Below are 27963 nucleotides of genomic sequence, written 5' to 3'. Positions count from 1 at the left end.
GCTACCCTCCTCCTGCGGCGGCGGCGGCGGGGCTGGGCTTGTCCCTCCCCCGCCACATCGCCCTCCCGCTGCCGCTGCTGACGTGTCTATTCCCTCCTTCCCAACCCGGCTCCCTCCCTCCGCGGCGCTCGCCGACATGGCTGCAGCCTCGCCGCCGGAGCCCCGGCTGCTGCTCGCCCTGCTGCTGCTGCTGCTGCCGCCGCCGCCTCCGAGCCCGCGCTGCGCCGCCGCCGCGGCCGACCTGGGCCGCCGCTTCGCCGAGCGCAAGCGCTGCGCCGACCTCGAGTGCAGCAGTGAGTGGGGGCGGCGGGCACGGCCCCGGCGAGGGAGTTGTGGGCGAAGATGCCTCCTGGAGGCTCTTCCCTCAGCTCCTTCCTTCCGCCGGCTCTGGCACGGAAATTGGGGAGAATCGAAAAAACGGGAACGCGACGCCCACGCGCGCCTTCCCTCTCTACTCGGCCAAGTTTTCCGATCCTCGCTGCTCCCTGTGTGGTTCCCACCTCCCCCCCCCCTGCAGAGCCCTCTCAGGATAAACCCGCTCTCTGGGTGTTCTCTGGAATAATTTCAGGACCGGTTCGCTGGGACACAGATGTCGTCTTTCTGATTTAACATTAATGATAAGCTTCATAGCTCACACCTGAAGTATAGTTCTCCCGCGCTTTGTCAAACCCTTGTCTTGACTAGAGTGCTTGCTTTACTTTTTTAGCTATAACTTGCCTTTTTTTTCTTTTTTTGGTTATAACTTGGCTTGTTTGTTTGTGTTAGTTACAGCTAAAAATTTCTTAGTTATACTTTCAATTTAGTTATAGTTTTATTAATTTATTAATTTCTTAGTTATACTTTCAATTTACTTTCTTATCTCTTGACCCAGTCTGGAAAATAGCAAAGTGATGCATGCGAGGTCTTGTTTACTGCCAGTTAGCAAAGACATTTTTCATGTAAATTATTTTTAAAGTAATACTCTTCTCTTTGTTTTCTTTGGACAGTGTTAATGTGCCGAGGGAAGGCCGTGCGGGATTTTAAAGGTCCGGATTGTCGTTTTGTAAATTTTAAGAAAGGAGAAGCAGTGTATGTATATTATAAACTAATAGGAGAATCCACTGAGCTTTGGGCTGGAAGCGTAAGTACTGTAGAGCATTTCTTCTGTTTGCTCTTCTTGGTAATCGGTTCTCATTTGTTTTGCCTTGTAAGAGAATGCTTGGAGTTTTGAACATGGCTAAATAACACAGAGAATGCTGGTTTGTCATGAGGCCGGTGGGAAATAGGATGAGGTGTGATCAAACCTGAGTGCTATGAAAAATGGGTAACTCTAATGTGTCTAAAAACTGTTAGAAAACTGCCTTTGTGTTGAAAACCTCCTATTGCAGCACTGTCAGTGGTGGTGGCTACAGGGCCACCTGGAAGCTAAGCCTCCCTTCCCATTTAGGCAGGCTTAAGCCTGTGCTTGTGTTTTCCCGTGATGTGGTCTCATACTGCACTCTGTAATCCTGCTAAAGATCAATGCATGTGCATGATTTAATTGTGCTTCTCATCCTAATATTCATCTGCCTTCTTCCCCTTTTTATCTAAGGTGCTTACAGAGTTGGAGGAAAAATAAGTAGTAAAACTAGAAAGGATTAGGGGAAATTTGATTTCTAAAAGGTCTCTTAGCTCTGCTGTATCTTGCAGAGTAGTGGCCTTGTCTGAGTCATCGTCCTTGGACAATCTGAGAGGCTTCTGCTAATGGGGAAGGAACATCACCATACTTGCAGTTGCTTCATAGGAAGCTCCTCTCGACTTTCATAAGCACCTTATTTGCCTGGCAGAGGCAGAACTGAGATACCATGGAGGAAGAGCAGTTTCTCCGGGCTTCCTTTGAAAGTGTTGGCAATCCAGAAGTTGCTTAGACCTAGTCCCTGTTGCTTCCTCCTCATGTTTCCCTTACATCCTTTTTAGTGTCTAAATTGTTTACTTCAACCTCTTTTCTTAGTCTAGTTTTCTACAAAGGATAAACAGTCTTGACAGTGGTCTTGGGTGCTTGAAACCACACCTGGGTGTTGACTGTGGGGCCAGTGGTTTAGTGAAAATCGGGATGTATCTGTGTCTGTAACCACTTCAGGCTGGGCGTGGACAGCCAAGCTCTCAGTAGGAGCTGAATCCAATTAAAACGATACAGAAGTGAACAGAAAAACTGCAGCACGTGGTTAAAGAAGAGTTAATAATTCTATCATGCTGGTAATTCCCTTCTGACATGTACTGTACCATAAATAATCTGGGTAATTAGTTGGTACAGGTTTCCAGGGCTGCCAGTTCTTGAGATGCAGAGTAGCAGCATGGGGCCAATTTTGCATCCTCTAACAAGGCATAATGTAGGCTGCAAGATCAGACAGCAGGTTAAGGTAATTGCTGAGTTAATATTCAGTTTAATTATTCACCGATAGGCAGCTCATGCAACAGTTAGGTGTGTCTCCAAGTTAAAAGGATGTTTGCTTTGAGTTTAAAGTAAAAGCTGCAGTTGGCAGGTTGGAAAGAATTCCCAAGCTCCATTTTATTTGTTGTAATTTTTCAACCGTGTTACACGATTTTCCATGCTCCTTTTAGGGCAGTGCTGCCAGACTGATTCCTTTTGGTTGGTAGCTATAACCTTTTTTTCTTTTATCCCTCTTGGATTGACTGCTGCTGCTTTAATCATAACACTGCAACAACCAGCGTGGAAGCACTGCAGCGGGGTCAGAGGTGCCTGCCTTTCCATTTTGAGTAGGGCACTGGCACAGCTGCCCCTGACTCACATACAGCGCTGGGGTCTCTCCTGTACCGTGACTTTCTGTGTCAGATTTGGCTGGGCAGCCTGATTTCTCATGCCAGGTTTGGCTGGGCAGCTTGATTTATGCAGGCCAGCCATGCCTGCTGTGTGAAGTCTTGGAGCCAGGGGCAAGCTGCTGCTTGCTAATTAAAACCAGGCTACCCAGTGAGGTCTGCCATCAAAAGAATTCCAATGCCATGGAAGGCATACTTCCTTCTGCCATGGCCCTTTTGGGATCTCATTGCGTGACTTCATGTGGGCTTTGTGTGCATTATTTGATCCCATCCATATAACATGCTGCCTTTTTCCATTCTCCAAAGTTTTTTTGTGAGAGGATTTATTAGGGCAGAATAGAAGCTCTGAAATCAAGGGCTTACTGGAGTTCTTATTGTCAGTTGTGAGCAGAGGTTAGGGGAATATGTGTATGAGAAGCTTCAACTAATGCAACCTGGGGCTTATTTTAAACAAGTTGTAAATACAGATTCTAATTCCAAAATCAATGTGAAGAAGCCATGAGAAATACAATAGTATTTCTGACCTGAAGGGAGATGACCTGATAAGAAAAGGAGCCTTTCACCAAGGCTGAAAAATCTATAGCAGTTGGGACTAGGCTTTATTTGCCTTTGGTTTTCTAATTCACTCCACCCTTTTCGAGTCATTGCTGATTTTTTTTTTTCCTTGTGCCAGCAAACACATTGTATTTTGACAAAATAGTTCCTTTATTTTGTGATGCCAGTCATGAATACTAAATTGCTTACAGAGCACACACTATGTTCACTGGATATTTTACATGTGACAAAATTCTGGAACTCAGCTGTAATATGTATACTGTGCATTATATGGCCTGTAGTTTTTAGCAGAGCTCTCTAAACCTCAATAGTAAAGCAAAGCCAAATGCTTGGAAAATACTCTATGACCATTATTTAATAGTCATTTTATGTTATGAATTTCATTAATACATCAGTTGCAGGAAAATGCTTGATTTTTTCCCCCAAAGCCAAGAGATAGAGCATATCAGGTGCTCTTGTCCTCTGCACAGTGTTCTGCTGTAAATCAGTCTCCTCTTCAGTATCAATGTTGTGTTGCTTACACCATCAAGTTGTTGTATAGACTCCTGTGCATTTTTCCTGTGTTCTGCCCTCACTTTAGCAGGGTTCAAAACTCCAAAAGTACTTCAGATCATTCAAAGAAAAACCTGCTCCTTTTCACAAAACATTTTGTTAAAGACACTTTAAGGTTGTTATTTTATCTTATGGCAAGGGGATGAACTTAATACTTTTGATTCAAGGTTGAAAAAAAACATTTCTGGCCTCATATTACAAGAAATAGACTTAACTGCAGATTGTGTCTTCTTTGTGTTGTTTTTTGTTTTGTTTTTGTTTGTTTGTTTTCAAATCTTGTATATAGGTTAGAAGAAAAGAAGACAGGATGGATAAAATTAAGTAAAACAGGAAGACAATATTTCTGGAGAACTCAGAGGGTCAGGGCAATACTGTGTTTTCTTAACGCTGCCAATGCTCAGCAGGTGCAAACCAGCTCTTCTTTGCCCTGTGTTCCGAAGTTTTAGTTACCTGTGCTTTAGGGATGTGGGCTTTAAAATTAAAAAGATTTGAACATCATCTTCCCCAGCTGTCTGTTTTCTGATAGATGATGTGAGAGTGTGGCTTCTTGGTCAGTGAATCTGCAGCAGCTGCCTGTGACATGTGGGCACCAGGGGAGGCAGATGTTGTACACACAGCCATGCCACGTGTTTTGTCCATGCACAACTTTTTAGCCAGGAAGAGAGTGGTTATTTCTCCCTTATACACTTGGCATTGATAATCCCTTTCCTCTGTCATGTCTGTAAGAGAATGAATGTTTGTTTTATTTGCACAATGAGGCATTTTTTTTCCCTTATAAGAGAGGACTTGTAAGGAGAGAAGTAGATGAAATTTTGGGCAGGCAGATCCCATATGGCTTATAAACCACAGAAGTGGCAAACTGGGTCACTACAGAGAACATGAATGGTCAGCAGCTTGGATTGCAATAAAGGAGTTTCACATTGTGATCCCTGATTATAATGGTTGTTACAGATATTAGTCTGTAAGGAGGCTTTGAAGCTCTAACTTTTGTTTTCAGTAAGATAATTAAAAACTAGAGTTGAAGTTTAGAGAGAAAAATAAGCCAATTTACAATTAAACTCTAGTGTACTACACAAAGACAAGCTTTTGATGTGACTTGTCTAAATTAATTTCCCATTCCCATTGGTAATTCTCAATAGTAAACATAATTCCCAATAATAATCATGCATACATGATCTGTTTTCAGTAAGAGAGCAATATGTATTTACAAAAGGTGGAGAGGGAACAGTGTGGGATTTCTTAATACATATGTAACTAACTTCAGAGATACCAACTATGCAAGGTAAGATCTGAATGAGAAGTACATATTATTTACTAGGTACTAATTTCTTCTTTTATTTTTCTTTTTTTTTAATACCACTTTTATTTTCCAGATATTTAGGTTGTCTAGGAACTTTGTACCTTTCTAGGTGTTTCCACCAGACTCTAATTACCTCAATTATCTAATCAGGGTAGTGATTGCATTCTATTAATATTGGCTTCTTGACAGCCGTTCTCAGAACTCTTAAGTGTGAACATTACTCTGTGTAGATCATATCTGGTGAGTGATAAAAGAGATTCTTGTCTTCCACTGTTTGCCTTGCCTTAGCACATTGAAAATCACCATTCTGTGACTGATTTTTTTGCTTGTGTCAGGCACTGAAGAGAAACAATGCTTTCATAGAGGAGGAGGTATATTTTCCAGACAGGTTTTTAAATTATTAATTCTGCATTTTAAAATGATGCAATTTTGCATTTCCCTAAAATCTGCTTTAAGAATTTTTTTTCCATAAGTTACAAGGTGAGCGTATTTTGGGCTATAATATTGTGCGTGGATGTAAATCTTATTAGTCAAAGATCCTCTTCTGCTTGCTACTTGAGAAAATCCTTGAGGTGTGTGTGGTGCTTCTGGTGCCTGCACAATACCAGTTAAAGCAATTGAGTCAGAAGGCCTGGGATTTATTCCCAACTCTCGTAATAATTTGTTATAAGTCAGGCTTTAAAACATGAACTGTGAAACTTAAACCAGCTTCACAAGGTTGTGAAATGTGAAACCTCAGTGAAAACTCTGGCATAAACAAAGCATCACTGGTCTTCTTTTATTCACTGTGTTAAACTTCATTTAGAATACTTGAGAGTCAGTTCAACATATTTGCTAATGGTGCCTGCAATTTTTTACATAGTCATGTCATTTCTAAACCTTCTTTACTGTTTTTCATTCATGTTTGTTCTTTTGCAGGTTGGAAGTGATTTTGGATATTTTCCAAAGGATTTACTTGAAATAAATCATAACTATTCCAGTGAGGAGCTAGAATTACCAACAGATGTAAGTCTTACTTGTTCTGTTTTTCTTCTTCAGTTGGGGGTTTTACTGTTTCTTACCTCGGCATTCAGTAAAATTCCCAAGAAAGAAATTTGGAATACTAGTGATTTTTAGTAACTTTTTGTTAGTAAGCAGCTACATACTTGCAAAGGTACACATGTATGCATGGGGGGTAGAATCTTTGTGCAGCTCTGTATGTGGATAGGTGTGAAAGCATCAGCCCAAAATGTGGGTGTTGACCTTTCTTTCCTCAAATGTTATGGTTTTCTTCTAAAGAAATCTGTTTGCATTGAACTCTATGCATCCTGATAGCTGGCTAGTACATAGGCCTTCTGGTGTGTAATCAAAATGGCTTCTTTTCCCAAACTTTCCAAGTTTAAAGTACTGTCAGAAGCAAACAAAACTGGGTACACTCAGCCCTTTGATTCTGGAATTGGTCCTGCAACCCTTTCACACATGACTGGCTTTCATGCACTAATAGCAGCAACTCCAGAGTTGTGTCAGTAAAGCCTTTTTGAGGCTGTAGCTTTCGGTGTGCTTGCAGCACAGAAAGCCGAGTGAATCCTGCATCCAAGGTAGCATGGCAAGGGAGGGTATTCTGCCTCTCTGCTCTGGTAAGACCCCACCTGCAGTGTTGCATCCAGCTCTGGGGTCCCCAGCACAGGAAGGACATCAGCCTCTTGGAATGAGTCCAGAGGAGGCCACCAAGGTGATTTGAAGGATGGAGCACCTTTCCTATGAGGAAAGGCTGAGAGATGTGGGATTGTTTAGCCTGGAAAAGAGAAGGCTCCAGAGAGACCTAATTGCAGTCTTCCAGTACTTGAAGGGAGCCTACAAGAAAGATGGAGAGGGACTTCTTATAAGAGCATGTAGTGACAGGACTACAAGGGGGAATGGCTTCAAATTTAAAGAGAGCAGGTTTGGATTAGATATTAGGAAGAAATTCTTTAGAGGTACTGAAAGAAGTTGCCCAGAGAAATTGTGGATGCCCCGTCCCTGGGAGTGTTCATGGGCAGGATGGATGGAGCTCTGAGCTACCTGGTCTAGTGGAAGATGTCCCTGCCCATGGCAGGGAGTTGGTGACCTTTTAACCCTTTTCAACCCAAGGCCATTCTATGGTTCTATGAAATTGTGTCTCACACTGCTTCTATTTATTTTTCAGAAACTGCATGACAGACAGGGAGCTCCTGCTTGGAGGACTTGGTCCTTTAAGGGGACACCTGTTAATAGAGGTTGTGACACACGAGCTTAGCTACATTTGTGTTCTTCTGTTCACTGGCATTCAGCAATAGGCTTGTTCTTCATTCAGTACATGTCGTGATGAGTGTAGTGTAAAACTGCCACCTCCATTGCTGCCTTACACTTTGTTCCTGCAAAACCTCTTTATTTAGGTTTTTTTATGAGTCCTTGGGCAAAACCTCCACTGATTTCAAATGGAGCTTTGGTTAAGGAGTCAAAGGGTTAATTCTATGTGATAAACATAATTTACTTCGCTGCTGCATCTCTCTTTAAGTAGGTAAATGTTTTTGGTCTCATTACTGCTATAAAGGAAATAATATTTTTTGACTGCATGTTGTTTTTCATTTCAGGAAACAGACTTTGTTTGCTTTGATGGAGGAAGGGATGACTTTGATAATTATAATGTGGATGAACTTCTGAAGTCATTGCAAGATACAATAGCAAATGAAGGGGAAACTGATTTGAGTGATCCAGGGACAAAACCAGCTGAAGGAATTGAGAAGGATAAGGAGGCAGAACAGACTGATAGAGGAAAGTCCCTTGGCGCTTTGGAGACAGACAATCTTGAGCGAAGCGATGAAGAGGAAAACCTTGTCTTGACAGACAAAGTTGACAATTCTCATACAGAAGGAACTGAAAATACTGGGGGAGACTCCAGTGTCAGTAGTCACAAAGAAAACTCTCAGGGAGATCAAATTGCACATGAGCACTTGAAAGGAATGCTACATGGAAAATTAAAAGGGCTAGAAAGTGAAAATACCAAAAACACTAGTATTCCTCAGGGTGAAACCAGCCAACTTGACCAAGAGAATGAAGTCAATGCCTATACACTTTTAAACAGAGAACTCTCTGTGAACTTAGAAACAAAATTTGGCTCAACTGCTGATGCTATTGTATCAGATGATGAAGTGACTCGCCTTGTAACGTCACTGGAAGATGATTTAAATGAAGATTTGAGCATTAATCCTCACAATGAAGAGGAGGAGCCAGAGTTTGCAGATCAGTCTGCAGAAATCCCTTTGCTGTCTTTTATGGCAGAGGATGAAATTACATCCCCTGTGGATTTAGAAGATGATGGAAACAATGACGTGGAGTCACAATATCACAAACCCGATGAAGATGCAAAGGGTGCTACAAAGCTAAATAACCAAAGAGACAATGGGGAGGAATGTGATTCAGATGCATTAATTCTTAAGGATGCCTTCAGTAGAAGCAGGAACTCGGGTGGCAGTGTAGACAGGTCTGAATCTAAACAAACAGAAGAGAAACGGGAGGAGGTTGTGCTAATTGGTAAAAGAGAAGCACCAGCAACAACTCAGCCTGAGGATCTCTCCAAACAACTCCTTGGAAAGGAACCTGTGGGTACAGGTGGTATGGATTCAAAAGAAAAGGCCAACAAAACTGAACAGTTGGAAGAGCAGCTCACTGATGGAACAGAGTCACATTCTGCAGCACTGAAAGGTATAGCTGTGCCTCACGCTTTGCCTAGTCCAGGCAGTGCTCCGGAGTCCAAATCATTTCTTAAAAACAAGGAAGATGCTTCAGAACCATTTGATGATGATATCAATAAAAGTCCTGAAAGAGTTCCACTTGCTTCAATAGAGAAAAGTGAGAAACAGTTTGAGGACAATACCTCGGAGGAGTCCTTGGAAAGTGATTTAAAGTACAAAAGACCATGGGAGAAAACAATGGAGAAGGGAGAAGCTGAGAACAAGCCTCCAGTTGATGTTTCAGCCAAACCAGTGGAGGAAGTAAAAAATGCATCTCAAAATGACCTAGGGGATATTGACCTCTTGAGACAGAAAGTGGAGCATGAAATGCCCGTTGTGGAAAAACAACTTCTCAAACATGAAGAAGATTTAAAACAAGTAGGGAAAATTGATCATGAAAATAAAAATCCTGCCTCTTCTAACAAAGAACTGGAAATAAAGAGAAAGCTGAAAGAAACCCCTCCAGAGGAAGGAGACCCAAGCTATAGTGGAGCTGTTGAGCAACCTAGGCCATGGGAAAATGAGACTGAGTATTCAGAGGCAGATGTGAATGAAAAACTGTCAAGAAATCCTGGCAAGATGCTAGTGTTTAAAGAAAGTGCCAAGAAAAATTCCCCTGAAGAAAAATCAAAAAGCGCCACGCAGAACACTAATACAGATAATCTTACTCGTCAAGGAACTGCTCATCCTGAGCATGCAGGCTCAGACAGAAATCTTGGCAAAGATTTAGCTAAAGAAACAACACAAAGAGCAGAATTGCAGTCTGAAGAGCCACATGCTGAAGATGACCCTGATCTGAAACAAGTGGATGATGAGCTGCTGGAAGATGAGAATGCAGCAAGTGCAAAGTTGTCACAAGCAAGGGCTGCAAATGCCCAGGGTAATACACTAGGTGGTGAAAATACAAATCCTGAATTAGAAGGACTCAGTGAAGCTGTTTCAGGAACCCCAAATCCTACTTACAGAACAGGAGAGGAAACAAACTCATTCCCTAAGGAGGATAAAACAATCAGCATGCAAAATGCAAGCGCGATTTGGAACAAACAAGTTGACGTATCAGTAAGAAAAGATGCTAAATTGGATGAGATGCAACATGTCATGGAAGCTGACAAGGATTTTTCTGAACCTGAGGAACCATCAGCTGTGGATGAACATAATTTCCCATCTCCTCACACAGAAGAGAGCAATGACCTTGACCAAAGGACAGATCGTCTCCCAGAGGACATTTTACATAAAGACTCAAAGGAGGTGCAAAATTTAGGGCAAACAAGAAATGACCACCAGCAATCTGCATCTGTCCCCAGCCCTGCAGACAGCTCAGAAGCCACCAGTGACATGGTAACAGACTTCAGTGAGTCTGTGAAGCGGCTCTCAATAATGAGAGAGTTCCTGGATGAAAAGCGCGTGATGCGCCTACAGAAGTACCTTGGGCTCCAGCACGTAGTAAGGGTTGAAGCCATGTTCCATGACATGAAAGTGGAGATGGAGCTTGCTCAGAAGTCGAGCCACAATAACGAAGATATTGAGAAAGCTCTGGATGAGATACTGGAGTTTTCAGAATCGAGCATTATGGATGTTGTAGGAAAAGTTCTGGATTCCAGGGCAGCAGAAAATAAGGAGGAGGTGGTGAAGGAGATGGATTTGTATGATGAGGAGAGTGCATTGATGGATGATATTCAAGAGTTAATATATTCATTAAGAAGTAAATATTCATCTGCTGGTGAGAGTGTCCCACTTGCTTCTCCTCCAGAACAGGAAGATGACCAGCTGCACATTCAAGGTAGGATGTTAAACCAGTTAATAAATAGATGAAATGGAAGTAAAACCCTGTCTCAAGGAACACTAACACAGAGAAACTTTAAGAAGAGGGTGAGCGAGTAGAATCTAAAGAGGTCTTGTGCAATAACCTGGGATTTTGCTTATTTTTAATGCATATTTTTAGCATTGTGATGAGAGTGGCTCAGGGACAAATCCTAAGGTAAGATATTGAGTTCATCCCACCTGTTCTTATGGACTGAGTTCTGTGTAAGATAATTGAGATTCATGCATGGATATGGTCGTAAGGAGCCACTCAGGACAAGTCTGTATCTCCTTAAGAAACAGGGATTCACATACACTAATCTGCAGAATTTTGTGGAGGGCTTTTTTTCCCCCTGCATCACCTGATTGTGAGAGATCTGGTGATTAACGCAGGTACTAAATGCAGGCACCTAAAGTCTCATATGTCCTTATAATCATATTTTTGCCCACATTCATATAAGAGTGCATAAGTAGCAATAACAAACAAACATCTTTTGATTGGGCAAGAACCAGAGGTAGAGTCTTTTGCAAACTTACTGGGTTTTCTATTAGTGTGCAAGATGTTAAGATACACTTTTAGTCAGGCTCCTCTTACAGTAGTACATGTTAAGTATGCGATTTTTGATAAGGTCACAAATGATGCAAATATTTCACCTTGCAGTGTTTCACTGCAAGATCAGTGGTTGATATCTTGCATGAATTTCATACAGACATTTAATTAGATGTTACTGAAAGTTGATTGAGAATATACTGGAAGCAATACACAAGCTTGACACTTTTAAAAGTGTCAAGAAAGCTTGGTTACATGCAGCATTTCACTGAAGGTAGCTGTGAGTAAGTAATACACATTAGCTCAGTGCTTAATTCATATCTCCTTGCCTGTCACAGATGGTGCAAAAGAGGCTGAATATGATAGTGTTTCCACCAGAAACCCGAATACCATTGTTGAGGGCAATCAGGAATTTCCACAGCTCATTGAAGATAAGAGGCCAGAGCAGCCTACTGAGGAGGAGGAGGAGAGGGCTGTCAGTGTTCCACCTGAGCATGAAGAGGCCAACTTCTCAGATAATAGAGAAGCTGAAGAAGGGTATGACAGTGAAAGAGGATTACTCCTGGAAGATACTTCCTTTGGGTCAGTTGAATCAGGAGAGAATGCCAGCGAACACATTGCTGAAGGTAACCATTTGGGATTGGCTTGTTTTATTCTTTTGCTCTTGAAGACATGCATGGTTTAAAGGATTTTTAGGCAAATAGCAGGAGTTTTCATTGATACTTTTATTTTATGTTGCTGTAATCCTCATGGCTTTCCCTGATTCGTGACAGTCCCTCTAGTGGCAGTACTATGTTGCTGTATAATATTATTTACAATTGCTCTACAGATTTAGCACAGCAGTTTTTCTACTATGATTTGCAATGTAGGAAAAAGGAAAGTGCTCTTGTGAGTGTCAGAGTTAGAGCTCTTTGGACTGTGTCTCAGGATGACTGGCTTGTGGACTGTGTCTCAGGATGGTAGTGGAGAAAGCAGAAATCCCTGGAAGCACACCATCAGCCCAGGTTTCATCCTCTTTTGCAGGGATTGTCAGCCTAAAGGTCACTTTCTATAGACAGGACAGCCCACAGAATAGTCTGCCCTCTTTTTTAGCCCATGTCTCTGGGCCATATTACTTTCCAGGAAAGGTGGTGTGTAGCTTCCCCCTCAGGCAGCTCAATAATTTCTCTCTGTGTTAGAGTAGGAGAAATGTTTGGCTCCCTCTGCATGAGGCCTTATCCCTCTGGAGCTAGAGTGCTGTCTCATCATTATGCTAAGGAGGGATCCTGTTACTGTCTTCTTGCCTGGCTCTGTTTTGGTATGAAACAATCTGACTGTATTCTCAGTGCTACTCTCAGTTTGCTGTTCTGCCTTCACTTCTGATTATGCTTAATAATTCTCTCTCCACTGAGCATTTAGGAAAAATCCAGGCACGTCTTCTTTAGCTTTTGTACATTGCTGAGGTGCTGTACCATCTCCAGGGCCAAGTGCTTTTGAGCAGCTTCTAAGATCTGAAGGAAGCTCTAGGTTGAATGCCAAGAAAATTAAGAAATTTTAAATGGCTAGTGCATAAGCTGCTGGTTAAGTATTCAGATGTCCAGCTGTATTTTAGACCATTTTCCTTTTTTTCCTTAAATGTGGTTAAATGCTACTTGGCAGGAATTCTTAGGAGGGCTGGTAGAAGTGTTGAGAAGTAACAAGGTGGGGCTGGTAGAAGTGTTGAGAAGTAACAAGGTGCACCATGGTAGAATGGCTGGTCACAGCTGCTGTTCCGTGGTGTGACAACAGGCTGGGCAGGTGGCTGTGGAATCTGCTGGCCCAGACGTGTGGCAGAAGGAGCAAGAGGAGAGGCCAGTATTCAGGCCAGGGCAAAGCTGGAGATGGTTTAAAGCTTTTGCCATACTTACAGAGTACTGACAGAGTTCAGGAGTGTTTGACATGGTGTCATTCTTGGGGATGTCCTGTGCACGGCCAGGAGCTGGACTTGACAGTCCTTTGTGGGTCCCTTCCAACTTAGAATATTCTGTGGTTCTGTGAACACTGCTGGGAACTAATTGGAAGGATTCGCGGTTAGGAATTTAAGAGTGTGTGCTGCTCTGATTCACGGCTGGAGGAGCTGCGTGTTGTGCTCTGCCTGAGGCAGGCTCGGCACTGTCGCCGCACAGCCCTGTCCTGTCCTGCGGCACCCCTCCTAACGCCGCCTGTGGAATATCAGCGCACTTCCCAAGGGCTCGCTGCCTCTTTCCCCAGTGCTCCGGCGCACCGGGGGCCGTCCTCCAGCGTGGTGGCCGCGGCGGCTCCCGTGTGGCCCCGTGCGGTGACGCCGCTCCCCTCTCGCCCTGCAGGTGCCGATGCGGGCGCCGCCTGGCGGGGGGCCCTGGGCGAGGCGCGGGAGCTGCTGCGGCGGGTGAGTGGCGGCGGCGCGCGCCGTGTGACGCGGGCGAGGGCGGGGAGGCCGCGAGGGGCGGTGCGCGGCGGGTGGGGCCTGAGGGAGGGAGGGAGGGCTGACGTGTGCCTGGCGCTCCTGGGCCGCCATGGATCCCGCGGGCGGCAGCGGGTGGCCGGTGGAGGAGCCCTCGGGGCGGCGGAGGCTGTTCCAGGTGAGGGCAGGGAAACGGAGGCGGGCGCGGCGGAGGTGTTTCGGCGGCCCGACCCGGGCGGTGACACACTTACCCCGAGTGAGGCGGGTCCCTGAGGCGGTCACCCCGGCGTACCCCGCCGTGAGGGCGGCTGGCGTTTCGCGCCCCCCGCCCGTAATGTGGGGGAATCCCGCGGGAGCGGAGGCGGTCGCTGGCGTCAGAGATCGCTGCTGGCCTCTCCGGATGGTGGGGAGAGCTCGCCCCCCCGGCCGGACTCTGCAGGGGCAGGTGTGCGTTCTCCTTTTTGTTCCCCCCTCTACCGGCTGTGGAAAAGGTAGGGAGAGAGAGGGTAAGTAGGAAGAAAGGAAGGGAGAAGGCAGCGGCTTCCGTGTGGCTTGCACAGTTTGTTTCCTGAGCGCCATGCCGTGTCACTGTGAGCCCCTTAACCTGTAGCAAGCATTCGCACCTTCCCCAGGTGCTCTCTGACCTCCAGATAGAGGAGGAGACTCACGGCATATGACCCTCTGACAGGGGCAGCAGCTGGGAGATCTGAGCCATTTGCACTGCGTTGGTACAGACATCCAGATGTAAAACTGTTTGGGTTTGTTTTCTATAGTTTTCCATCCATATAGCTTTATTTGGAAACAGGTCGTGTTATCTAACGCAAATTGTGCACATCAGTGTGTACTTATTTTGGTGTTGCTTTTTTTTGCCAGCAGACTGTCACTATCAGGTGTCCTGGTACTCGAGAGTTTTGCACTGAAATATGAGCACTAGGCTGCTCTGTGGTTTTCTTAATTTTCAGTTTGCAGAGAAATTGCAGGAAACCTTCAGATAGTTCTCTGGTTTTATGAGGGGAATAAAAGCATCTGTCAAACTGCTTGTTTTACCCCCCTATTTAATGAAGACACACTCATAGCTGTCACTGCTGTTGGTTTGCAGTTGGTCGCCACGCTGCCTGAGGAAATGCGTCCTGGGCCTGATTTCCATGGACTTCCATGGGAGCCCGTTATTATAACTGCCTTAGTGGGAATTTTCACACTTGCTATATTTTTCTGGAGAACCTGCCTTTCAGTGAGTATACTTCATGCTTGCAAGCCTGCTGATGTTTCACCAGCTGAATGGTCCTTTGTATGGTTAAACTGTTTCAGCATTACTGAAGTCAAAGCAATATATAGTCTTTTGTGTTTTACTTTTTCTGTTTAGAGCATTGATGGGAGCTAAATGCTGGGCTAAATAGCTTAAGTAAGTTGCAGTACTAAGAAGCATTTTCTATAAGCTGGTAATTGAAGATTACTTAGTGAGAGGTAATTTCGAAAGCAACATAGAGGAGTATGATGTAAATAAAGAATGCTGTGGAAAGGGTCAGCATATCTTTGAAATGAGAAGCCTTCCATGTGCATAAACATGTTGTTGGCTATATCCAAAACAAATAGTTAATCCTCCACACTTCATGTTGTTCAGCTGCTTGCAAGTAGTGCATTTAGAAACCTAAAAACATTATATTAATTCTCATTGGAGAGCCTCTTCCATTTGTCCTCATTCCTACATGGATAATTTTCTGTGCAACAAAAAGTCTATCACCAATTCTCAACTATAGCAGTGCTTTTCCTTGGGAGCTGAGAGATGAGACTCAAATAGGCAAATTTATTTTACAGCCGTACAGTTTAGTTATTATATGCTCTAGAAATCTGTGGAATGCTTCATATTTGCCTGACAAAAATAAACTAAAACTGCATCTTTTCTGTAACAATACTGATAGTTTTTTTCCCTTGCTTAGTTTTGGTATTGAGTACACTGGGTCAGTTTCAAATGCAGAAACCAGTGTTAATAGAACAGCAGACAAAGGCTTCTGAAAGTCATCTCTTATGGGAGTTAATTTCAAAACAAGCACCTGTCACGTGATTTAGAGGGTACATGACTGGGATGCAAGGTTGGTTTTTTTTGTGTTTGCAAGGGTTTTTTTTCCTGCTTGCCAGTTTGTGGTTTGATACAAAATGGCTTAATACAAAATGGCTTCATTTTCTGTGCAAATTGTCTATGGGCAGTTACCAGCGTCCCTTTAGTGAGTGAGTAAACAGACCTTTACTAAGGCTCTGAGCAGGGCTTTAGCCTGGGAGCTTTTATTAGAAAGCAGCTTAAGCTCGTTTGTAGTGTTACTCAACAGTCATTGGCAGTGATAGATGTGTTTTCCATATGCTGCTTTAACCTGCATGGAAGTGGTCACTTTTTTTCCATAGGGAATATTAATAACATTTTTCACTTATCACTTTTTATGGCTAATCTTTTTGTTTGTTCTCTTCTGTAGGTAAAGAGTAGAATATATCAAGGTAAGTTTCTTCAGTGTAGTTGATGCTTGGACATTAGTTTTGAATATTTATACTGTTTCAGAGGACCAAGTATCCATCTTCACTCCCTTTCAAGGAGAATGCTCAGTCCAAGGTTACAGCGTAAGCTTGGACAGTAGATGATACTTTGTTGAATCTGAGGGTTTAAATTTTGCCTTTGATAATGCTTTGATCAGGAGAAACAATGCAATTTGCACCTGTAAAATAAAGGTCAAGGAAAATCTCCACTTTGCTCAACATAAATGTGAACGACTGGTTCATGGGGCAGAATTTGTTTTGGTTTTCTGACCAGAAGTGGGTGTGCCTTTGCTTGCTGTTCACTCAGAAAGTAGGAGCTGGTTCCTTTTGTTTTTTGGATTGAGGGGAGCCTGAAACTGGCTGCTGTGCATTTGCAAAGAGATGCTCTTAAATGTAGATCTAAATATGCAGGCATTCCTGTGGCCAGCACATCATTTTTTACATGAGCTTTTTTCTGGCTTCAGGTTTATAAAATTAAGTGTACTGAATAGAAAAAAAAATCAAAGTAGGGTGATTGCTGGAATTCATAATTGAATAAAAAATGCAAATTGGAAGAGTTGTCTTCATAGATAGTCTGTTTCTTCCTCCCTCACATTTTACTTACCAGTCATTTCTCTCTAGTTTCATTGTGGTTATACTGCAGTTTCCTTCTACACAGTTAGCGTAGAATTAATGAGCTGAAAAAGGCCCATCTTAGATCTCTGTGATTTCTGTAGTGCAGGAAGAATATTGGTATTGGTGGTGCAGAAATTACTTAGCAGCCTTCCCTAAAAAATCAAGGAACATGGATTTAATTCCACCACCCAAATACTCTTCTCTTTGATGCTGTATAGAAACTACTAAAGATCAGAACCGGTAGATATTCTTCAAGCGTGATACAGGCCACATTGTTATTAACATCTTTATCCCAAATAGAGGATTGCTAACAGTGACAAAAATGCTTTAAAACATAGCATAATGCTTTTAAACTCCAAACATAGCAAAAAATCCAAACAAACAAAACAGAGCCAAAATGCTTTTAAACTACTGACTTACATTTGGAGTCCCAAGGATAAAAATGTATTATGCTCTCTTAATGACAGTAGTAAATTTGGGAGGCCAAGCTAATGCAGGGATTGCTGCTTCCCTTAAACTACTGAGAGCTGTCTTGAACCTTGGCAGCCACTTGCTGTCTCTCTTTTCCCAGAGTGGGAAAGGCCTGGAATTCACTGTCCCAGGAGCCCTCGTGAGGGAGGGAAAGGAGGAGTAGCAGTTGCCATTGCACTCCGTGGGTTGCAGTTGGAACAACCAGTACTCCTTGTTGTGCTGCAGAGTTTGCTGTGAAGCAAATGGTGCTTGAGGCAGTCAGATCCAGGTCAAGGTGGCTTAGGACTTGAAAAACAACAACAACTGGGTGTTTTTTAAATAACTTGCAATAAAATAATTGAAGGATGTTCATGATTTTCATTTAATCCTAAGAGTTGGTTGGTGGCTTGTTTAAGGTGAAAAGCTAATGCATGCCTGAAGGCTGCTGCTTGGTCACAGTCCTTTTGAGGTCCAAGCAGAGCAGCCCCTTAAGACCTTCTGGTGCTGTCTCCCAGCTGTCTCTGTTCTGTTCCCAGTAGATCTTTCAGAGCTTTCATCCTCTTACTGTTGCTGATGAAACATTCAGCTTCAATAGAGCAGAAAGGTGGTTGTTAGGGAAGGTGTTGGATCTCCCTGAGTGTTTGAGGCTGCTCTGAGATCCTCACTGTCAACACACCTCAAGTGTGTGTAGCCAGTGCCTTACTTTGCTCTGAGTTCTGGGAGCAGCCTCTGTGAAGTGGATGCAGGAACTTTGTGCTTTGTGTCAACTTTGCTGTCTTGTTTTCAATTCTGACTTCAAGTGAAAGCTGGAGATGCAGAGAGGGTTGACTGCCAAGGAGTTAATACTCTCCTGATTTATTCTTTAGTTATTACTTGAAAACATTCCTTGAAGTGGTAGTAATGATAGCTGGGTTTTTTTCCCCAGTGTATGAAGTATAGTTACTGTAAGCTTTCTTTTTCTTCCTAGTGACTGAAAAACAACTTGCTGAAAAGATTAAAAACCTTCTGCAAGAAAAAACAGAAATCTTAGAAAAGCTGTCAGAATATGATCAAAAGGTATTGCTCTAAGTTGTCGTTTGTTTCTTAATTTTCTATTATTGCTTTAATTACGCAGTCAGTGCAGCATCTTATATTATGTTGACAGTTTCCTCAGTTGTGTGTGGTTGTTTGTGTTTAGATAAAGGAAGCGAAGGAATCTGTGAAAGTGACCCAAGAACAAAAAGACATTCTCTCAGATGAAACTGCAGGGCTTAAGGTAAGAGAAAGTTAACTGTCTCTGAACTGAAAGCAGCAATACAAATAAAAATAGTTTGCTTTAGGTTGGTCTTTTACACCTTTTTTTTTTAAGGACACTGTAAAAGAATTGGAAGAAGCAAATCAGCAGCTAGATAACAAAGTGAAAAATCTGCACACCATGCTTGAAACAGAGAGAAGAAAGAATGAGAAGAAACAGAAAAAGGTTAGAACCATTACACTTGTGTCTTATATTGTCATTAGCTTGACACGCCCTAAAAGCTGGTCATGACCTGATGGGTTAGATAGAGGTAGAGCAAACAAGGTGACCCACCTACAAAAAGAGAGATTAAATGAAATTTTATGTTTATCCCAAGATCAAAGCATTAGTCTGTTGATTTATTTTGGTTGGGGTTTTTTTTTAAGATCTCGATGGACTTGTGTGGTTATGTGCTTTCGCACACAAACAGATTCATTCAAGTCATGGGCTAGTCTAATACTTCCTAGCTGGCCAGGAAGTTCCTTGGCAATATAAGCTGAAGGCTTTGATTTGGGAAGAGACATTTTCTTGTACTCAGAGCAGCATTTAGTTCTACAGTAAGTGTAAAGATCTCTGAACTGTCTCTCTTTCTTGTTGTTCAGAGATATTTTCTCTTTCTTCATTTTAAAGCCTGATTTCCTGTATCAACAAGCTCTTTGGCCTTGTTTTGGTCAAAGGTTGCTGCTAATGATAGCAGTTCCTCTCGTTGTGGACTGCACAGGTATACAGAGAATTTCCTGGCCACAGACAGGCAGAGTCAGGGGAAGAAGTTCATTTGAATTTGCTGAGTGTTTCTATTCCTTACCTTGTCGATAAGGTAGTGCTATGCAAATGGATGCTTGAAATGGAAGTTTGTTCATGTTTTGACTTTGCTTTTATGCTTCCAGAAGACATAGGTTAAATCATTACTCAGGCTGAGGTTTGTGCCAGGATAACACTAAATCACTGTTCATCTTTTTCTTAGCTCTCTGAAACCCAGAAGTCCTTGGAGAAGCTTCAGGAAGCTATCACTATGCATTCTGCAGAGCTTTCCGAGGTAAAGAATTATTTACACACCCTCAAGAGTCACAAGTTTTTGTACCAGGAAAATTCTTATCCATGGAATAGAAAATGCTGGCTTGGCAGATTGCAGGTTGTTTGTGCATATGTACCTTTTTCTTTTCCATTTAACCAGGTTTTTTGTAGCTGTTGCTCCACTATAGTTTGACTTTGTCTTCTTGTTCCTTTTTGTTTTTGTGTGTAGGTGCAGATAGCCCTTAATGAAGCTAAACTGAGTGAAGAAAAGGTGAAATCTGAGCTTCATCATGTGCAGGAAGAGAATGCTAGACTAAAAAAGAGCAAGGAGCAGGTAAGTTATGCCCAGGCCAGGCAACCTTGTCTTTCAAGCAAAATATCTGGCTTTTATTCCTAGTTTTTTGAGTGTAGCCTCAGCAGGTCTCTGTTTTCTTAACATGGCGGAATTCCATGTTTTCTGTTGCCATGATAAAATTCAAATGCTTTGTGCCTGCTTGCACAGGCTGTTTGTGCAGCTGAGCCACATCTCTGGTGTGAAGGCTTTGCCAGTTCCCCTGATGGAGTTTTTGTCAGCAAAGTCACAGAAAGTCTGTGCTGAGGTGGTTATCAAGGCATGATGGAAATATTGCCACTTGGGATCCAGGCTCAAGGAGGTAACGGTGAAGAATTGCCAGAAAGTGTGACGGTGTTCACAGGGGTCCCAGGATGAGGGAATAGATGAGGATCTGATTCCATGTTTCAGAAGCCTTGATTTATTATTTTATGATATATATTACATTAAAACTGTACTAAAAGAATAGAAGAAAGGATTTCATCAGAAGGCTAGCTAAGAATAGAATAGCAAAGAATGGTAACAAAGGTTTGTGGCTCGGCTCTCTGTCCGAGCCATCTGGGCTGTGATTGGCCATTAATTACAAACATCCAACATGGGCCAATCAAAGATCCACCTGTTGCATTCCATCCACAGCAGCAGATAATCAATGTTTACATTTTGTTCCTGAGGCCTTTCTCAGGGGGAAAAGTCCTAAGGAAAGGATTTTTTGTAAAAGATGGCCGAGACAAGAAAGTATTTCAGAAAGCAAAGATAATGGGGAGGAATTTTAGCCCTGGAATGTCAGGACAGTTCTTTTCCAAATGATTGTAAATATCTGTTTTCTTTCTTCCTATGTGAAGTATGTGGCTTTTTAAGGAATGTGTTTTGATTACCTCTGGACTGCAATTAATTTCCTCATATTTTGAGGTGTGTGAGCAGTTTGATGTTGGGGTGTTAGCTGAGAAAATGCCAAATTTGTAAAGCTACCTAATAATAAACTGCAGAAAGATTCCCAGCATCCAGTTCTGCCAGTGGAACACCAATGGCCTGATAATTGAAATTTACCCTTTATCTGTGATAAAGGGTAAACCCATGGTGATCAGTTATCACCAGAGCTGGTAGTAAAGTAGACTTTAATTGTATACACCATGCACTAAAAATACAGCAAATAATCATCTTGCCTTGGTGCTTCATACAGCTGCTAAAAGAAGCTGAAGGTTGGAGTGAGAGGCATTCTGAGCTCCATGAGCAGATTCAACTGTATCAAAAATCTCAGAAGGACATAGAAGAGACACTTGCCTACAAAGAAAATGAAATTGAAGTAGGTTCTGTATAATCAGCTTGCTTTCAGTATTATGCATCATAGAATATTCTGTCATACTTCACAATATGCAGGGCTCTTGAACCTTTGATTTCTTTACTAGGTTTTAACCAATTGCATTATGCAGCTGAAGCAGTTGGACATGGATTCAGAGGCCAAGAAGGATGACAGAGGGCATGAGTGGAGCCCAGAGGATGATCTGGCCAATGGAGAGTTGCCAGGTACAGTTATCCCACCTGAGGATCATGTGGTGCTGTGCTCATGGCATATTAGAGAGGGAACAAGAGGGATCCATGCATATAGAGCTGCCAGCTTGAATTGTCAAACACAAAATATCCCTCACTGAAGGGAGGAACTGGCTACAAGGTCAATAATTGCTTTTAAATTACCTTTTAGGTAATCCATGAGTGTAATGACACTGTTGTAAAGACTCTGTATGGAGGTTGGTAATTAAGAGCATTCCTGAAGCTGAGAGTCTCAGTTTTGTGGTTCTGGTACATTTATTTTTGAGATAGATTTTTAATGAGCTTTCTGCTTGCCTCCAGATAAATAACTAATTTAAGTAATCACATTTTTTAAATCTGTAAGACCAAAATAGATGTTTTCAAAGCTGAGGCAGTTTGTTATTTGTGATGTTGCACATGTATTTGCTGCATCTCTAGTATTGAAATCCTTTTTTGGTTTTTTTTTTTTCCCTTTGGTCTATTTTTCTACTTAAAGTGTATGTGGGTTGGAAATTCCCACTTCTTGATTTTTTTTTTCTTTTGACCATATGAGGATGTAGGGATTGAAGTGTAGGGAGTGTTACTTTTAACAGTTGTCCACAGACTTGTTCATGATTAAAAAACAGGGAAAACAAAGATCTTTTCCTCTTCTAGATACTGAGAGTGAGAAGATGAGGACTCAGATTAAGCAGATGATGGATGTCTCCAGGGTATGTTGCACAAGTATCTAATTATTGCAGTCACATTACTGCTACTCCCATGATCGTAAGTTTTCTGTTCCTGTTTTCAGGTCAAAACAATGTTATCCATAGTTGAAGAGGACAGAAATCTTCTGCAGTCCAAACTGAATGATGAAGTAACAGCAAGGCATGAGCTGGAAGGTAGGTTTAGCAAAATAACCGCTTAGGATGAAGTGCTGTTGGTGACTTAAAAAGAAACAGAGCGTGTAAGTGGCCATCATAGTTCTTACCACAACTGCTTCTCCAACAGAGAAGATAAAAACATTGGAACACGATTCCTCTTCACTGCATACAGCCAAAACTCAACTGGAAAATGAATGCAAAACTCTTCGGCAGAAAGTGGAGATACTTGGTGAACTGTACCAGCAGAAGGAGATGGCACTCCAGAAGTAAGCCTTTCCTTACTCTGTCTGTAATATCATGGGCACTGCCCAAATGCTGTTTGCTCAGAAGGCTCAAAGAACTTGGAAGTTGTGGTTGGAATGAGTGATGGCAACTCTTCCAATACAGCTGAAACTGGCATCCTTTCTTTACTTTTGCCACCGTTCCAGAGACTCTAAAAAGACTGTCAGTATGCACACAACACATAGCCTTCTACTTCTAAACTTCTGGAGAGGGTGGGTGGGTGGCCAAGCAAATTCTGCAGTTGCTCTGTTACATCACCCAGAAGTGTCAAGGGGAACATAGGGGCCGTTAAGATTCAGTGAGTCTAATTCTCATAATGTAGAAACTTCAGTATTTCAGCCTTGTGAGCTTCTTGCATTCTCAAAGGGCTGCATTCTCAGCTTCAATGAAGGCTGAATTGGTGATGGCAGTTGAGAGGAATGAATTGCCACTGGTAAGGATCTGTTCTGTATGTGTTCATTCCTCATTAATTTATTTACTTACTGCAATGTCTGTAATACCATCTCAGTTTTGTGGGGAAAATTTGAAAATAGGATTCAGGGACATTCTCAGCTAAATTCCATAGAAAAACTGAAATTATGATGGAGAAGCAGTTGAAGTTCCTATGGTTTAAGTGCGTGGGCTGGGGGAAGCACAGGGTGGGAAATGAGGCTGTAGTGAAACTGCCTGACCTTGTAACTTCCATGGATCTATGTGTAATAAACTTAGAATGGAGAGGTGGAAGGTAACCCATCTTTCAGGGATAATGTCATCTTGACCTCTGTGAAGAATTTCTGTTCTTCCCAAAACATACAGGAGACTGTTACACTGCCTGTTAGTACTTCTTTATTAGAATGAGGAACTTCTTGCAATCTCACCTTTTTTTTTTTTTTTCTGAAAAACTGCTTTGACTTTTAGCCAAGGAAATGGATTACGTTGAACTGGCTATTAGCAATAATTAACTTGCTATTAGTTAAATGTTTGCAATTTTGTGGGGTAGCTCTTGTAAGTTAGGAACACACTATAGACTTCTTAAATCCTTCCAGAAAAATATCAAAAATCAAAAAAGTTATGAACCATGAGGTTATAAAAAGACTCTGGAAATTGGTTGTGCAGTGAATTGGTATGGAGAATACTCGGGAAAAGCTTCCCACATGGTTAATAACTATTGAATGTGTTTGTCACCTGGGCTCTAAATTTGCCCCTTCTCACCACACATCCATTTCTTCATTTCCCATGGTTGGTGTCAGTCCAGTGGATTTCCTTATTTGTTCCTTTGTAAATCTGGATTGCAATCTCTGGCATTGCTAGGAGAACTACAGGATCTGAAGGGATGAACTGTCTGCAGTTGATAGATTCTGACAGATCTTCAGAAGCTGACAAATCTTTCTAGTCAACTCTGTAATTTTAAGGTTTTATACACAAAGGGTTTGTCTGTTGGTTTCAAAAGTCAGGATTTCTGTTTCTCTTTCTAAAAAAATCTCTTTTTTGTCTGTGTGATTTCACACATTATTGTAGATTTTGATATTACTGTCATTGGCAGGATTTTGAGTTGTAATAGATGGAGAATGCTGGACTATATGGTGCATTTTTTCTCTATGCAGAAAACTAACCCAGGAAGAGTACGAGCGTCAGGAGAAGGAGCAGAAATTGTGTGCTGCAGATGAAAAAGCCATGCTGGCCATTGAGGAAGTGAAAGTTTACAAGTAACTTGAATTTATGAAGATTATGATTTTCCATTTATTTCAGCTACTGAGGAAAATTTTTTCAAACATCTTTTCTTCCCCTCTTTTTCCTTTTGTACAGGCAAAGGATCCAAGATATGGAAGAAGAATTGCAAAAAACAGAGCGATCTTACAAAAACCAGGTAAACTTCTTGCTTGCTGATTGTTGTGCCATCTTTTTCTGCATCATTCCAGTGCTCTGTGGTGAGTTATTGGAAATACTGGTAGTTGGATAAAAACTAAATGGCTTCTATCCTTCTTAGATTGCTGCTCATGAGAAAAAGGCACATGACAACTGGGTAAGAATGTTTGTCCTTTTCTGATGCCAACAGTTTATATTTGATGTCACATTGGTGCCATTAATGCAGTTGACAAAATTTTCCCTACCAGCTCATTGCCCGCTCTGCTGAGAGAGCTCTGGCTGAAGAGAAAAGAGAAGCAGCCAACCTGAGACAGAAGTAAGTACAGAACAGCCCACTCTATTGCTCTTTGAACATGATGGGAGTTGCCTGGGGGGAAAGCTCAGAATGTGCAGTGCATTTTTAAGTTAATAATTTTAACTACTGTTAAACTGTTTTGATGGCTAAAATAACATTTCTTGGTGAAAGCTATAACATTTTATAATGCAGTTTGTCTTGTTACATTATAATAGATACAACTCATATGTGTTGTTTGAATAATAATAAGAGACCTTTATTTTCCAAAATCAGATTAATAGAGGTAAACCAAAAAATCATCATGCTTCAAAGACCAGTCATTGTAAAGCCGACTCCAGGCAGACCTGACCGCCAAATCCCACCACGACGAGGTAAATGCTGCTGTTTCTCCCAAGACCTTTGGTCTTGGAGTCAGAACATCATAAAAACTTAGGGCTGTGCTAAACTGTAGAAAAGTAAATCAAGTGGTTTTATTTCTTTGGCACAGGGCCATTAAGCAGAGATGGCTCTTCTGGGCCATCACCTGTGAGTGGAGGAAATCCATCCCCTACACAGATGATTGATGTCCCTGCCCGGCCCCTCCCTGCTCCTCGAAGGGAAGGTATGAGGGGTGAATTTGGTAAGCAGTGAAACTCCCCTTTTTTGACAATTGCCTCTTAGGCTACAAACCCAGGAACGCTAAGGTCAGATATTGGTTCTAGGAATGTTGACATTGATAGCTGCTTTATTAATATACTAATGAGTGGTTGGTGGTAGGTTTTATTCATAAGAAATAGCTCAGGCTTGTGTTATTTAGGGTCTCTGGGTTCTTGTTTCCGTTAAGGTACAATGGTGGATGGCCCCCCTGCCCCACGAAGGCCTCCAGAGCTGCCTGGAAGGATGTCTGTTCCTGGTAAGTTGTGGGGTCTGCAACCAACTGCAACTTATTCATTACTCTTTCCCTTCAAAAAGGCAATTTTAAGCCCACCTTCCCTACCCTTGGCATGGTAGGACACTTACTCATGGCTCTCTTTTTAGATATTGGGCCTGCTGTGGCATCCGTAATCAGCAGTGAGCCAAGAACCTCTTCCCCTTTCACAGCAATTGATGGAGTGGTGAGTTGAGAACACCTCAGCCATCAGGAAACCTTTTTAATATGTGATTCACTCTACTTCCTACTGCTTCTTTAACTGTATCATGTTCTGTCTTGTCTGTATCCTGTCACTACCCTATTTGCTGTTCAAAAAAACCCCAAAAGCAGCCCTCTCCCAAAGAGTCTGAAGCCCCCAGTGTAACTACAGATTCACCTTCCTCCATGGAACTAGCTGCAGTGAGTATTCCAAGGCTCAACATGGTGATGCTGCTTTGATGGAGAGGAGTAATAGACCTGGTGTTCTGAACTGCTGAATAACAGTTGCTCTATGGCACTAACCAAGGGCTGGCCCCTCTGTCTCAAAGGGCTTCTCTAATGATGAGCAGTTGCTCTCTGGTTTTTGTGGGATTGAGGCAGTAAGATGTTTCTTAAGGACTGTGGGCAAACTCTTTGGAGTGACTAAAACAATAATCCTATAGCTGATTTACTTGTGGTGTTTACGCACAATTCCATATATCATTCCAAGTTCCAGGTCCTTTACCAAAGGGGTGTCCACCAAGGACACCTCAACAGGGCTTGAACTTTTCTTTAGTAGATCTTCATCTTAACAAACTTGTCTCTCTAAATCACTCACTCCTGGGTAGTGCCAGCAGTGTTCTGGGAGAAGGGATGATGATGGTGCAGTAGCTGTCCCTGTTTTCTGCCTAGTTAATGTGGTTTGGAGTGTGTTGGGGTAATTTTTCTTTCTTTCTTTCCTCTCCCCCTTGTACCTGTTTGCCTCTGGGTAAGTGGTTGGGTTGTTCAGCAATGTCAGTGCTTGTCTGCTGCAGTAACTCACTGAAGTGTAACCTCATCTTGCCCAGGGTAATGCTGGTGCCAAAGGCCCCTCTCCTTTCCTTGGGACACCTCTGATGAGCTCCCCAGTGATGGGGCCTCCGCCACCGCCACCCATTCGCTACGGACCACCACCTCCTCCTCTGCGGGGGCACTTCGGGCCTCGGCCTCTCCCTGGGCCCCCAGGTATGGCTGCAGTGCCCTGTGCTGACACTTCACTTCCTGGAGCCTGACTGCAGCACCCACAGCTGCTTTTCCTAAGCACATGGCTTCCTCATGCTTCATGGGCTTTAGCTTTAGGCCCAGTAAGCTTGGATTGGGTGGGCTTTCTCAAGGCTCCTTAATGCCAAGGTATTTTTCCTTGTTTACTCTGAAATGGAAACCAGCAGCCAAAAGTCCCTAGAATAATTTATGGGCTTTGAATTCCTGCATGCAACAGTGATCCACTCCAGAGCTGCTCCAGAAAATGACAAACTGAGGAACTAAGCAGGAGCTTCTTTGTTTAGGTTAAAGCAAGATTTGACTCCATGATTTCCTTTCCTTCTAGGTTGTGGTCCTCCCTTGCCACCTCCAGCTGGAAGAGATTTCTTACCTAGTTCACGTTTGCCTCCTGGCCCACTCCCGCCTCCCCCTGATCCCAGAGGCTACGCATGTGGGCACCCTCCCTTCCACCCCCTCAGCCCTCCTGGCCCCCGGGATTATCCTCCAGGCCCTCGGCTACCCCCACAGGCTTCCAGGGACTATGCTCCTTCTCCCAACAGAGACTTGCCTCCGCCGGCACCCAGGGACTGAGAGCAGCTGGCCCCAAGGACTGCACACATCCCCAGTGCAGAATCTATGCCTGCAGCACCCGGCCGGTCCCACAGACTCGGCTCCTGTGTGCACAACTCTAGGAAATGGCTCTTGGTTTGAAGCTATTGGTCTCATTTCAGTATATCTCAGCTTTTGCAGGATTAATTTTTATCCCATTGCTACAGATGTCTTACATGCATTTATGATCACAAACTCATCCATCCACTTGGGCTGCAAGAACCTTTCTGTGATGGACTTGAACCTACTTTAAAAGTGCAATAGGAAGGAAGTACTTGTGTGGAGAGTTTTAATTCAATGTAGCCTTTGTAACCAGTTGGCGAATGAACTAATTTTGTTAAAAATGTATATCAATTCATTTCCTGTGGAAATAAATTTTTAAGTAAAATGCTATCCAACCTGCCTTCTCCATCCCATCATTGAGCTGCAGTTACTGTAGGCCAGGGGTTTACATGAGGACTCTGAGGTTCTAGGGTTTTTTTCAAAAGATGTCTGGTCAGAGATCAGAGGCACAAATGACACTGTATTCAAAGGAAAGTTATAA

The 27963-nt window shown here is 42.7% G+C and overlaps 1 protein-coding gene across 1 annotated transcript; it reads left to right on the top strand.

Annotated features, from left to right (window-relative positions):
• The first annotated feature begins 117 nt into the window (after positions 1-117).
• On the top strand, positions 118-27817 carry MIA3 (MIA SH3 domain ER export factor 3). Its single transcript, XM_059469594.1, has 29 exons — positions 118-293; positions 987-1120; positions 6122-6208; positions 7795-10714; positions 11623-11910; positions 13609-13670; positions 14785-14916; positions 16151-16172; positions 18241-18329; positions 18451-18528; positions 18622-18732; positions 19511-19582; positions 19790-19894; positions 21072-21194; positions 21298-21415; positions 22073-22128; positions 22209-22299; positions 22409-22547; positions 24147-24248; positions 24349-24409; positions 24530-24565; positions 24657-24724; positions 24977-25074; positions 25191-25322; positions 25527-25595; positions 25721-25797; positions 25941-26012; positions 26639-26795; positions 27157-27817. Exons 1-29 carry the CDS (start codon positions 137-139, stop codon positions 27399-27401), a joined length of 5901 nt encoding a protein of 1966 aa, XP_059325577.1. The 5' UTR covers positions 118-136; the 3' UTR covers positions 27402-27817.
• Positions 27818-27963: the final 146 nt, after the last annotated feature.

Source organism: Ammospiza nelsoni, chromosome 3, assembly GCF_027579445.1.
Source record: "Ammospiza nelsoni isolate bAmmNel1 chromosome 3, bAmmNel1.pri, whole genome shotgun sequence".
Taxonomy (NCBI): domain Eukaryota; kingdom Metazoa; phylum Chordata; class Aves; order Passeriformes; family Passerellidae; genus Ammospiza; species Ammospiza nelsoni.
The sequence above is the reverse complement of the archived record's forward strand: the minus strand, read 5'-3'. Positions and strand labels throughout refer to the sequence as shown.

Bases quoted from the DNA above. Each gene is read 5' to 3' on its own strand.
- MIA3 (XM_059469594.1), top strand. From the start codon at position 137: ATGGCTGCAGCCTCGCCGCCGGAGCCCCGGCTGCTGCTCGCCCTGCTG. The intron at 16,173-18,240 runs GTAAGTTTCTTC...TTTTCTTCCTAG, and splicing joins AAAGAGTAGAATATATCAAG to TGACTGAAAAACAACTTGCT. The intron at 21,416-22,072 runs GTACAGTTATCC...TTCCTCTTCTAG, and splicing joins GGCCAATGGAGAGTTGCCAG to ATACTGAGAGTGAGAAGATG.